General features: G+C 44.7%; 1 protein-coding gene across 1 annotated transcript in view; it reads right to left on the reverse strand.

The window, feature by feature from the left end:
• Positions 1-3,964, reverse strand: part of LOC123767735 (serine racemase-like) — a 29,848-nt gene extending 25,884 nt beyond the window's left edge. The window contains exon 1 of the mRNA XM_045757691.2: positions 3,779-3,964. Within this exon, the coding sequence (XP_045613647.1) occupies positions 3,779-3,964 (186 nt within the window). The remainder of the gene's footprint in view (positions 1-3,778) is intronic.
• Between the last annotated feature and the right edge of the window lie 10,686 nt (positions 3,965-14,650).

A 14,650-nucleotide genomic window follows, 5' to 3' on the forward strand; every position in this document is an offset into this window, starting at 1 on the left:
AGAGCGTCCTCCTCCCCACCCCCCCCCCACCCCCCTTCCTATCGAACACTGCGCCCTGGAATGAGTCACTGGTGGCAAATAAACAGGCCTAGCCTCCTCACTATAGGTCGCTTACGTATTGTTTGTGCTAACTGGCGACTGGAAAATGTTTTCCAGTAAAACGATGTGGTTGAGGTAGACATGCTTTATCTATTTACCTTTCTGGGTTGGAGGACAAGGGAACAGTTCGTCGCGACAAGATGAAAATGGTTTAGAATTCCTACGTAAGGCCGTGTTCACTGGTTTAAACAGTTGTCCGAGATTTATATGATTTATTTCCATAGTTAATGGGATATCCGGCTTTGCCTCGGTCTCTCTCACCTCTCTTCCCTCTCTCTCACCTCACTTCCCTCTCTCTCACCTCTCTTCCCTCTCTCTCACCTCTCTTCCCTCTCTCTCACCTCTCTTCCCTCTCTCTCACCTCTCTTCCCTCTCTCTCCCCCTCCCTTCCCTCTCTCTCACCTCCCTTCCCTCTCTCTCACCTCCCTTCCCTCTCTCTTCCCCTATCTCACCCTCTCTTTCTTCCCTCTCTCAACCTTTCTCCTCTCCGCCTCCCCTCTCTCTCTCACTCTCGCAGACGATGAGTGTCGTGGCTGAGGACATAATGACCAAACCACACACCACAAGATGAAGGAACAACGACATTTCCATCCGTCCTGGACCACTACCAAGTCCTTGCTAACATGCGACTTAATAATGGTCCAGCACGAACCGAAATCTCGTCGTTTCTCCATCTTATGATGTGTTTGGTCATCCATCTCTCTCAATTACCCCACTATTTCATCTCTCTCTCCCTCTCTTCCTCTATTCTCCCTCTTCTCTTGTCTTCCTTTCCTCCCTTATCTACCCAAATGCCCCACCCTCTCTAACCTTCCCTTCCTCACCCCCCACTTTAACTTCCCCCCCCCTCTCTACCCCACCCTCTCAACCTTTCTCCCCTCTCTACCCCACCCTCTCAACCTTTCTCCCCTCTCTACCCCACCCTCTCAACCTTTCTCCCCTCTAACCCAGCATCCTTCCCTCTAACCCAGCATCCTTCCCTCTCACCCAGCATCCTTCCCTCTCACCCAGCATCCTTCCCTCTCACCCAGCATCCTCCCCATTACGTCCCTGGGGCCAGTATTGCACTGTGACAATTGGTTGGTTAGCAATTATTTACATATGAAATATGTAAAAAAATTTCATCATGTGAAATATGTAAACAACTATTTTCATCAAAACAAATTCAACTTCAGATAGACAATGTTAACATTAGCAATCAAAATGCTGGAAAGTTCCTTGGCCTATACATGACAAGAGACTCAACTTCAGCACCAACATAGAACACATAACCAAAAAAGTCTCAAAAAACCGATGGTATACTTTCTAAAACCAGATATTATGTTCCCCACTCTGCTCTCCTTTCATTATACTACGTGCTTATCTATCCTTATCTCACATATGGTATCTGTGCATGGGGCTCATCCTCTGCAAACTACCTCAAGTCCATGATCACCCAGCGAAAACGACTCAGTCTATGGACCTCACTCCCTGATGAATTAACAACTTGTCCAGCTCATGCCCTATTTAAAAGTAAAATCCCAAAGTAGGTAATGTGATCCTGATAGTTTCGTAGCTTGTGCTTCAAACTCACACTGTATCTTGTACTACCCACTTCCCAATATTAGTACTTAACACATATATATCTTCACTAGTGTAGTCACTTGTGTCAACTTATATTGTAGTTATATGTTGATATAAAACCTCTCTACAATGTACCTTTTCATCTTACCTGATATGTTAGATTAACGACCTGCCAGAGACGCTATGCGTGTTACTGGCTTTGTAAGAATGTCAAAATATCACTCTAATGTATTCTCACCAACCCATTGTACCTTCTTGTAAATAAATTATTATTATTATTATTATTATTATTATTATTATTATTATTATTATTATTATTATTATTATTATTATTAATTTTAGTGTGATAGGCCCTGAATGTGGAGAGATTATGTGGTGCAAATGTTTTAATAAATATATAATTATATGATAGGGCTAGTCAGTTAGGTTTGTGTGTAAGGAAAGAGTGTGTATATGTATATATACAGGCTGTGCTCACCCCAAAATGGCGGGCGATTGCGTCCTTGCCAGACGTAGGAGCAATTTGAGGCTGCTGGTTTTGTAGTTACACTGTGGTAATAATTTTGTATTGTATTGTAAAACTAGGATGCTATAATTATATTTATAACTGCATGGTGGCAATTTAATATTGTATTAGAGGATAAGTCAATGGTTACTGTATGATCAGCTGAACAAGCACACAAGCGCTACACTTCTGCAGCAACCTTGGGCTGGGTCGGACGTTGGCTGGGCGACCCTTCCTCCTTTCCTCCTCTACTTCTTTACTATAACAAAGTTAAGTAACCCATGCCACGTGCCACCCTTTGGTTCTAAGTGTAATTCTGTCTGTGTTTCCTGGTCAAACCCTTGAGTTCCATGTAATTCAATCTAGGCACTTGCCATTGAACACGTGTCTGATATTGTTATACTCATTTAAGTGTTTTATCCCTTAAGGAAAAGTAGACTTTACACTAGTTTGCTGTATGTGAATCTCGTCTCCTGCCTAGATGGAGTCAGAGGTGTAACGTATGATCGAAATGGTAAAGTATTATGTTGTACTTGGGGAGGTTTTAGGGTTAATAAATTATTCAGTCTTCGTGGAAATCGTAGAGGGTCGCTATAAGAGCCGATATATCTTAAAGAGTGGCACTGAGGCCGATCCCAACTTACCTATGACACTCCCATAACCCCCCCCCTCCCCTCCATCCCATGTGTAATCTCGAAAAGTGAGTGAGATTAGCCCCAAGCATCTGGCCTTTAACCTTGAACAGCCATAAAGGCAAACAGCCATTTTCTTTTATATTATAGATCAATGGGTACAGACAGAAAGATAGGACTCTGTGGTATCTTATTTTCATTCCAGGTGTTTTTAAGTGTCAAAGTTGTAGTTCACTGTTATATTTGCTCTTGCAGAAGTGAATGAAGGTTGCAGGGCATGCACAAGTTCTCTCAGTGTATCACAAACACTTGGTTCACACCTACTCTATATAGAATATTATGTCTATAATCCAGGTGTTTCTAACCTCCATCCACGTTCTCTTGTCTAGATATACCTTATTTATAAAAGGCTGCTCTAGTCTACCTTTTCTGTTTCCTTCAGTGGCGCAAATGTGCGCGTCACTTAGCCAGTCAGGTTAAGCACCGTTGTGTCTGCCCAGTGACTGGATAGGTGACGACTAGGAGAGACATGGCTAGAGAATTGTTGATATACTTAAGTCTTCGTGTACCCGACAATGATATTCCAGTGTGTGCTACAAGTGTATTATTGTAAACTGTTATGTATGAGTTGTTCTTCTACAAGTCTTAAGTGAAAAGCGTTGCCTGTATACCAAATACATAAAGTAAACAAAGTAAGCTTAAACTGTATAATAACATTTAAGATGTATAGCAACAGTTTGGTGCCCATAAAACAGGAATCTACCTGATATTGGTGGCTAGGCCAAGAAGATTAAGCAAATTGTTGCAAGCCAGTCGCACTTAATTTAGAATTAGGCTTTGTTATGTGTATATCCATTCAGTATACGTAAGTAGCAAATAATTACAAATAAAAAAAATCTTACCGTCCTAGAGGCTCGGGACGGCACCTGCTCCCAGGCAGGCAATGGCCAGGCTAACTTCATAACATCACTTGACATACCGCATTACAGGCGCCTCTGGCCTTGAAGGAGCCTGTCTTCTGGAGATTCTCCGCCTTGAAGAAGAGCTGCCTGCCGGCGATGGCGTCGAGGGAGGTCGATGTGAGGACAGGCGTTGCGTGGACAAAGGGACGAATCCTGAGGGCGGCGGCTTGCACCTCCTCCATCTCAACAGGCGTCCTGAACATCTTCTTGCACCTTCCTCCAGACTTGCAGTAATCCTCCGTTGCTTGCTCCGCCTGCAACACCAGCTCATCAACGCACTCACTCTCGTTAGCAGCTAGTACACCTCTCACTACAACATTGGATCTATTTTTAACTTTCTAAAGCAACATTAAAGTGACAAGTATAAAGAAAATAATGCATAGCCACGTCAAGTGGAAGCCTAGGAAGAGAACACGCGGCAAGGGGGGGGGGGGGGTAGAAATAGCCTAAGCTACTCTATCCCTTTGAGATGTATTTTTTCTTGTCTCAATAAACATACTTGAACTTGAGAACACGCGGGGCGCTCATTTTGTCCATGTGTACACTGCAGAACAGGAAGACCCATACAACTGTTTGCCAAGGAATTAGCTAATAAAACATTATATATTTATTATTCGTTAAATATAATATTTCAGGGACTAAAACATTTTAATTCCTGATAAAAACATTGTTTTTATGGCCACATACACATATCGAACAAAATTTTGGTAGCACTTAAATACGCATTTACATTATAATGGTAATCTTATGTGTTTATATCATACTCGGTACTAAACTAAAAGCCATTTATTACTTGGGAAATACGCTGCAATAAAAAATACCTAATTAAGAAATCTTAATTTACAAACAAATTAAAATATTTAACGAAGTTTATCTATATACTGGCTATTATATAATTTGTTAATCCTAATGTCTGCCTGAATATTAATATATATTTTATTGTGAGTTATTTAACAAGACAACAGTTTTAAGTTTGCTAGAGCTACACTATTTGCTATAGCAAAATTTAATGAAGCTTTAGGCTTTTAATGAAATAACGCTCCTGCTCAGAAACAAAAGCAAAAATCCAAATGCACAATAACCAGCAGGTATTCCACAAAATATTTGCCTGTGGTGAGGTGGTGGAGGATTACAGAGGTGTATGAGGGAGAATGTCCCGACGGAGGAGCACACGTCCTGCAGGCCACCTCGCCTCTACTGACTGGTATTGGCAGCCCCGGTGGACACCACACAATCATGCGCACTCAACCACCTTCAGGTAAAAAATTATTTTATAAACTAGACATATTATAATTGAAGCCATAAGTTCTGCATTGTTCGTTAAGAAAATATCAATGAATTCAATGATCTAGCAACGAGTAAGGGAGCTGCAGAAACCTTGAAAATCATTTAAAGCATTCTCCCTCTCTGGAATTTTCTAAATGTCAAGCAGCACGGAGGTAGAATCAGATAAAACATCAGAATCTGCCAACATAAGCTGTATACGGCTATCAATAAGCTGGAACTGGGTACAGCTTCCGGGTTTGAACCAAATAAGCCTTCATCTAACCTACTCTACATGTAATTGGCTCATCTCCCAGTCTCTACGCTGACATCAGTACCTTACTGGATTTATATTAACCAAACCAATATATATAATAAAGTTGACTTAAAATGTCATTTTTATAGATGGTGAAGAGTTAAAAACAGATACCCGAATTTACCTGTTGGCCTCTTATCTCCAGTGGTCTGGGCGGACACAGGGATGCAAGCCGGTGAGCTGTAGACGGTCCCGCACATTCCAGCACCGTATTGACCTATATGTTGCTGGACTGACCCATATTGGCATTGCTTTAGTTGCATGTAACCCAGGCATACTACATGAAAGTCACATCATGTTGGGGTGTTGCGCGAGACATTACAGATACTAATGTGTTATAATGTGCTTACATAGTTGTGATTGCAAGGTTGATTTTCAGCTCTTGTGCACTGTCTCTGAACCTTCAATCGACTGATATAGTGCATTATATCACGAACCATATTATTTTATTACTTATTACTTATTATTTATTACTTAACTTCATAGTGAAGTTAAGTGATAGAAATATGCAGCTCGTCTAGCGGGTGTGTACTATTTTACTGATACTTAGATTAACTAATTTTGATATTTCATTTGGGAATGACTACATGACATCAGTTCAGTAATCACATAAGACGGTTAAAGGCTTTACAGCATTGTAATGTACATCGAAGGCTGATGCATATCTATGTATTACCTGTATGGCCCTAATTTATACTTTGGTCGATTCCTGATGGCATCAATGGACAGTGTTCCATTCACTTGGGCCGACTCGTCCATCCATCCACCAGGTGACTCGAACCCTGGACCCCACGTGTGTCAGGCCGAAGCTCTATCGACCAAACTATTGAGTAGTCTACTCAGTAGTAGACTTTCGGACCTCACTGACAACTAAATTCATAAATTTAAATCCCGCGGACCATTAATATGATCCCGCGGACCACCACTAATATGATCCCGCGGACCACTAATATGATCCCGCGGGCCACTAATATGATCCCGCGAACCACTAATATGATCCCGCGGACCACTAATATGATCCCGCGGCCCACTAATATGATCCCGCGGACCACTAATATGATCCCGCGGCCCACTAATATGATCCCGCGAACCACTAATATGATCCCGCGGACCACTAATATGATCCCGCGGCCCACTAATATGATCCCGCGGACCACTAATATGATCCCGCGGACCACTAATATGATCCCGCGGACCACTAATATGATCCCGCGGCCCACTAATATGATCCCGCGGACCACTAATATGATCCCGCGGCCCACTAATATGATCCCGCGGACCACTAATATGATCCCGCGGACCACTAATATGATCCCGCGGACCATTAATATGATCCCGCGGACCACTAATATGATCCCGCGGACCACTAATATGATCCCGCGGACCACTAATATGATCCCGTGGACTACTAATATGATCCCGCGGACCATTAATATGATCCCGCGGACCACTAATATGATCCCGCGGACCATTAATATGATCCCGCGGACCACTAATATGATCCCGCGGACCACTAATATGATCCCGCGGACCACTAATATGATCCCGCGGACCACTAATATGATCCCGCGGACCACTAATATGATCCCGCGGACCACTAATATGATCCCGCGGACCATTAATATGATCCCGCTGCACATAGCAATGTGCTGCTGCCCTATTCTATATGAAAGATTACACAGTGTAGATCAAAAACTAGCTCTAAGTTCATCTAATATTCCCATCTCACAGGATACTTAGTCATACATGAAATCAGGGGAGCAAATACCTTCTTCAATACAAAAACAAATCAACTCTGACTAAAAATCAGGAGAGAACATGAAATGTAAGGCGTGTGTATATCATTTGTGACCATGGTATACACACATGGTGACCATGACCATGTGTGACCACTGAGTGACCATGATAATAGTATCATGAGCAACCCGTCCTCTTAAAAATAACGTCGCTTTTGGCTCGTATGCGCGCTATGGCCAAAGGTAGACGTAATTTGAAATGAAATCAACTCACAAAAGTGACGTACTGTCCCGTTTTCTCTTTGAGTCGTCCGGCCTACTCGGACAGGTTAGGAGAGGAAACTTTCAATTAACGTTTTAAAACTTTATGAGAATTTCCTGCCCACCTAACCTACTAGAGGACCCTTAACTTACTGTTGAAAAAAAAATCCCAACTTTATTTTCATTTTTTCCATTTTCAAATTACGTCCACTTTCGGTCATACGGGCAAACGGCCAAAAGCGACGTTATTTTTAAGAGGAGCTTAATAGCTGCTCATGAGCTATTAAGCCTCCACTAGCAAAACCTAGGTACAGGCCAAGAATATCTTCCAATATTGCTATGGCTGGTGGCTCAGGACACACAACACATGGCGACCGGGGATGATGCAGCTCACTACCAGCTTCTGGAATATATACAAATTTCAAGTACTTCGAAACCTTTTTTTTTATATATACTTTGAGTTTTTTCATCCCTCCGCCTCCAGTTGGAATGATCTTGGTAATGGCGGCTGACGAGGACTGTAGAGGCTCTCAGTCATTGGTCAGCTCACGGTTAAGTGAAGTACACATATTACTGTTCATTCAGCTGGGGCTCTAGGAGACTCGAACTGTGGACCTCATGCGTGTGAGGCAAAGGCTCTATCCACTCAACTATTCCTTTGTTACTAGTATAATTAGTTTCATTGTAGTATTACAGAAATGCAAAATATTCCTTTGCTTTTTTCACTCATTATGGGTTTATTGCATTCGAATCTGAAACCAAACAAGAAATGATAGTTATTTAAGTCAAACTATTTGATGCCATTAAATATAACAGTTACCAAATATTATTATTTTTTTAACCAAGAAGGGGTGCAAGTGTAGGGACCCATAGCCTCGGAGAAGAAAATAAAGAGTACAGAGAAGACCTTGTGGATCCTCACTGAACACTGATATTTTCTTCTCCTACCACCCCTATTCTTTTGGTATGTGTGTATATATATCTAACTTTATTTGAAAATTTCATTACACAAAAAGGGTTACAACATTGGTTACATGCAGGGTACAAGGCTACTTGTCACAAGTTGTAGAGCTCCTCCAGCTCCTCAGATGGCGGCAGGAACTATGGATGCAGTTAGCATTTCCTCTCTGGATCGCCACACTAAGGCGCTGAAAGAGAAAACTGGCAGCTCTAGGGTCTCTAGTTGTTTCAATTAGCTTAGACCCCCAACTCCTTCAAAAAACTAGCAGCACTTTTACCCCAGGCACCAAGTGTCTCTGAGGCAATGGGGACAAAATTGTAGTGGTGATCAAGGTCTCTGTATTTACGTGACTTGGCTGCTTCCCGGTGATTGGCAGCACCTCCTGCTTGTGTAGCACTGAAGTCAACATAGGTGTTGGCTAAAGTTGAAACGCAAGTGTAGTCCCACACCAACTGTCTGCCATTCTTCCAGGGGTTCACCGTGATTCCGTCTGGGCGACCGACAGGCTCATCAGAGTTGTGGGACATTAGGTAATGGGGCTCTCTACAAATAATGTGCGGATTTTTCTGCGGACCATCAACATTTTCTCGGGGACCACCCGTTGGCGACCAACCGCTGCATGTTTTAGAGTCAGCTACTCGGAACAAAAAGTTCCAAGTAGCACCTGATACTTGGTACGGAGCGGGGCTGTAACTGCTAGGCGGCCGCTAGTCTACTCATTTTTTTTTTTTTTGAGATATATACAAGAGTTGTTACATTCTTGTACAGCCACTAGTACGCGTAGCGTTTCGGGCAGGTCCCTGGAATACGATCCCCGCCGCGATGAATCGTTTTTACAACCAAGTACCCATTTTACTGTTGAGTTAAACAGAGGCTACAGTTAAGGATTTGCGCCCAGTAAATCCTCCCCGGCCAGGATACGAACCCATGACAAAGCGCTCGCGGAACGCCAGACGAGCGTCTTACCACCACACCACGGCGTCTTACCACTCATTACCTCGGTCGATAGAGTTTCGGCCGGTTGCGTGGTGACCACCGGCCAAGTCGGACGCTCCTGAGGTCTCTCCGCTCCTGGCTAGTGTTTACGTTGGGTGATTGCTGGTTTGCCCTGCTGGTGGTGGTTTGCCACTGACAGGGTGACGTTTGACTTAGCCATGGGGACTTCTCGCCCTCCAGTGAAGAAGACATTGTCAGCTGGTCTGGCATTTACGGTGCCGGTGGACCATCCGTTGGTTGGTGTCGCCCTGGTGGACGTGCTACATGTGCAGCTGTCGGACCTGGTGGTCGTCCAGCTGCTTCAGGGCCACCGTGATGTGGTCAAGTTCCACCTCTAGGCTGCCTTTCAGGCGTTTCTCGAGCGGTGTGAGGGGGCGTGTTTACCCTCACCCTGATACTGCTGGTTCTGTTAAGGTAGTGAATCTTAGTGTCACCTTGACGTCCGTGACGGTGCATGGTGCCCCCTTCGAATTTCAGGACGACTTCTTGACCTCCTGTTTTGAACGATTTGGGACAGTGTTAAATGTTCGTTGGAACAAGGTCGTTGCCGGGCACTGTGTTGGTATGCTTGACGGCACCCGCACCCTGACGATGTCGCTGAAGTGAAGTACCGTCGTCGATGTCCGTGTTGGGTTACACACTCCGCTGCCTGTATCGGGGTCAACCGCGCACCTGTTATCGGTGTGGTGATGAGGGTCATCTGGCTGCAGCGTGCGACGTGGGAGCGACTGGTAGGGTGCATGTTTTTTCGTGTGGAGGATTTTCTGCCCCTGTTGCGTTCGGACAGTTCTGAGGACGGTGTAGGTGCTGCGCCTGAGGCGCCTGATTGTTTGTCTGCTGCTCCGCCTGTTGAGGCGAGTTCTCTGGCCTGTGCGACACGTCTGGTGACTGCTGTGGCCCCTGGGGTTGTTGAGCCGGTGTGTGTGGGTGTTGGACCGTCGCCTGCGCTGCGTGTAGTGCAGGATGTCCCAGTGGAGGTTCATGTCCCACCCCCACCTGTGGAGTGGTACCGGCTCCCGGGGACGCGGGTTCTGCTGTTTTGGAGGGGGGCTTCGGCAGGGGGAGGTGCCTGCCGTGCCTGTGTGTGTTGGCGACTGTAGTTCTGCTACTTCCATCCCTTTGCAGAAGCGTGCGCGTCGGTGTTCTGAGGCTGTTTCCCTGGATGATGTGTTCTGAGGCTGTTTCCCTCAGTGTGGGCGATGTGGCCTCTGTCGCCTCTTCGGACGGTGTGGATGTGAAGATGGTGGCCGTGCCTGGGAGGGGCCTGCTGGGCGTGGTGTGGTGCGGCCTGTCTCGAAGCGTTCGCGGCGGGCTTGGAGTGTCCCCCCTTCGTGGTGTACCTTGGGAGGAGGTGGGGGAGTATGGTGCTCAGCTGGCGTCCCCCGCCGTGGATGATGGTGCTGTGCGGGGCTACGAAGTTGTTGCCCGTGCCCCCCCCCCCTCCTGCGTCTTCTGCTGTTGGATCCCCACGGTGGGGGGTTGCCCCTGATGATCGGGACCTCATCGTGGTGTTGCGGAAAGATGTGCGCCGGGGGGCCTCGGCTCCTGTGCCCTGTGGTGGGGTCGATGCTGCGCCTGCATTCCCTCCAGTTCCCCCTCCTTCATTGCCCCGGTCTGGTGGTTGCCTAGTTCCGACTACTGGGGTCGTGCCCTGTGAGGGTCAGGTGTTGGGCCCTTATCGGGATGCCCGGGTGCTTCCGATCCCGTGGTGCTCGTCTACTGTCTGGGTGTCACGGGTGAAGGAGTTTGTTTATAGGGTGCCGGATAAGATGTCTCAGCCGAGGGCACGCCGGGTGTCCCCTGACACGTGGGTGATTTGGGATGCGTATTGCTTGCGCTTTCCGTTACATAAGTTTCCGGAGAAATATTAGTTGACGTCTTGGGCACCCCGCTCCGCCGTGCGTGGATCAGCTGCCGCCGTGAACTGGTCAGACCGCCCTACGGTGCGGCGAGTCTCCCTCTAGCGTCCGCTTCTGTTTTCGTCGCCACTCCTCTCTCCACGGCCCGCCACAACTAACACTTTTGACTTTCTTCTCGTCCTCAACGTCACCGCGTCTCCCTACATCTGTCCTGGTGCAGTCATCGGGAGGGTAAACCCTTCATGCAAACTGCACCTATTCTCAAGAAGAAGAAGATGAGTTTCGGCTCCACACGTATCGGGTTCTCGGTTCGAGAATGGACAGTACTCACCTAGCTATGTATAAATTCAACAGTGTTATTGTTGATGTTTTAGATTCAATTACTGGGAACCAAAAGTTGCAAGCAGCACGGGCTATGGTGAGCCCGTAGTTTATTGATGCCGCCGAAGGCGGCTAGTTTATTGTGCACCCCATACTCATCCTGTGAGTGGTAGCGCATAAAGCATTACAGAGGGCATAAAAGGTCTTTATCAGACCTCATCTTAGATTATTACATAAACAATTCCATCTATCCTTCACATCTTTACAATGTGTTACAATGTCACACCTTATAGTTACAGAGAATGTTCTATTTCAAACATTCTTCATACTCCAAGATTGGCCTTACATACGTGGTAAACAAGGTTCTGAAAAGATTCTTTACACAGGTTTCTGCAGGCTTTTCTGGTGTTAGCCAGCTTCGCATACGCCGCTAATGTTATTCTCTTGATGTGGGCTTTAGGAGACAGGTTTGGCGTGATATCAACTCTTAGATCTTTTTCTCTGTCCGTTTCGTGAAGGACACATCATCTTCAATTCGGTATCCAGTGTCTGGACTCCTATTTCCTCTACCTCGTTTCGTTAAGAACATAAGAACATAACTGCAGAAGGCCTATTGGTCCATACGAGGCAGCTCCTATTTATAACCACCCAATCCCACTCAAATACATGTCCAACTTGTGCTTGAAACAATCGAGGGACCCCACCTCCACCACATTACGCGGTAATTGGTTCCACAAATCAACAACCCTGTTACCGAACCAGTATTTACCCAAGTCTTTCCTGAATCTAAACTTATCCAATTTATACCCATTGTTTCTTGTTCTGTCTTGTGTTGATACTTTTAATACCCTATTAATATCCCCTTTGTTATGAATATTCATCCACTTGTAAACCTCTATCATGTCACTCCTAACTCTTCGCCTTTCCAGTAAATACAATTTAAGCTTTGTTAATCTTTCTTCATGTGAAAAGTTTCTAATTTGGGGAATTAACTTTGTCATCCTACGCTGGACACGTTGAAGTGAATTTATATCCATTCTATAGTACGGCGACCAAAACTGAACTGCATAATCTAAATGGGGCCTAACCAGAGCAAGATATAACTGAAGAACAACACCAGGAGTCTTGTTACTAACGCTTCAATTAATAAATCCCAATGTCCAATTTGCCTTATTACGAATATTCATGCATTGATCCTTTGGTTTTAAATTCTTACTAATCATAACTGATCCCTTTCGCAATCTCAACACCATCAAGTCCTTAATCCTGTGTTCCCTGGAATACGACCCCCCGCGAAGAATCGTTTAACAACCAGGTACTCATTTTACTGTTGAGTTAAACAGAGGCTACAGTTAAGGATTTGAGCCCAGTAAATCCTCCCCGGCCAGGATACAAACCCCAGGACAAAGCACTCGCGAAACGCCAGGCAAGCGTCTTAACCACTACACCACGGGGGCTGCTACTTGGACTGAACTTTAGTAGCCATTTGTTGGACCCTTCCTTCAGTTTGTTAAGGTCATCTTGTAGCCTCAAACTATCTTCCTCTGTCTTAATCCTCCTCATAATTTTTGCATCATCGGCAAACATTGAGGGAAACGAGTCTATTGTCTTTGGGAAATAATTTACATATATCAGGAACAGTATAGGTCCAAGAACTGCATGATCCCTGAGGGACTCCACTGGTGGCGCCTCGCCACTCCGAGACCTCACCCCTCACAGTGACTCGCTGTTTTCTGTTGCTTAGGTGCTCCCTTATCCAGTGGCGTACCTTCCGTTTCACTCCTGCCTGCATCTCCAGTTTGTGCACTAGTCTCTTATGTGGTACTGTGTCAAGGGCTTTCTCGCAATCCAAAAATATGCAGTCTGCCAAGCCCTCTCTTGCTTGCTTAAGTTTTGTTGCCTGGTCATAGAATTCAATTAATCCTGTGAGGCATGATTTACCATCCTTGAACCCATGCTGATGTTGTGATACAAAGTTCTTTCGCTCCAGATGTTCCACTAGCCTTTTTCGCACAATCTTCTCCGTCACCTTGCATGGTATGCAAGTTAGCGACACTGGCCTGTAGTTCAGTACCTCCTGTCTATCATCCTTCTTGAATATCGGGACTACATTAGCCGTCTTCCAAATTATTGACAGTTCACCTATTATCAGTGATTTGTTGTACACCATGGAGAGTGGCTGGCACATAGCTTCTGCTCCTTCCTTCAGTATCCAAGGTGAGATTCCAGCCAGTCCTATATAGCCTTTGTCACTTCCAACTCTAGCAGATGCTTCCTCCTCACTGGTAATCACAAAACTCATCTAGTGGTATTTTGTTAGATATTTCCTCTCTTATCTCTGTGACTTCCCCTTGCTCTACTGTAAAGACCTCCTGAAATTTCTTATTTTCTTTGCGCACTTCCTTGTCGTTTGTAGTGAATTTGTCTACCTCTATCCTCAATTTCATTACCTGTTCCTTCACTGTTGTTTTTCTCCTGATGTGGCTGTGCAGCAATTTAGGTTGAGTCTTTGTCTTGCTTGCTATGTTATTTTCATATTGTCTTTCTGCCTCTCTTCTCGCTCTAACGTGTTTATTCCTGGCGCTCTGGTATCTTTCTTTGCTCACTGGTGTTCTATTTCTATGTAGTAGTGGTCGGTCTTGAGCCCATTGTTGATGTGACGATGTGAATTGTATTTTGTAGCTAGCTCATCAAGATTGTAACTTGCTTAGCTAAATGAATTGTGGGGTTCAGCCCATTATGTTCCCTGAGCCCATTATGATGAGCCTCTGTAAGTTAACCCTTTCCACTACCTCCCACAAGATGGGTATGGGGTGCATAATTTACGAACTAAACTAGGGATATGGGGATTTATTACATGAAATTATTGCTAGTTTTTTATTTACACTTTGTAATCCTTCGTATATAATAAGGTAGCAGCACACTGTTGTGAATTCTTAAATTTGCTAATAATACACAAATGCTGTAGGTATAACTGCCCGAAACGCTGTAAGTACTAGTGGCTTTACAAGAATGTAATTACTATGCTATGTATCCTCACAATCCCAGTGTACCTTCTTGTATATATATATATATATATATATATATATATATATATATATATATATATATATATATAAATAAATAAATAAATAAATAAATAATAAACTGTGGGAAGAGTACTGTGTAAGTGGCGG

Source organism: Procambarus clarkii, chromosome 67, assembly GCF_040958095.1.
Source record: "Procambarus clarkii isolate CNS0578487 chromosome 67, FALCON_Pclarkii_2.0, whole genome shotgun sequence".
NCBI classification, from domain to species: domain Eukaryota; kingdom Metazoa; phylum Arthropoda; class Malacostraca; order Decapoda; family Cambaridae; genus Procambarus; species Procambarus clarkii.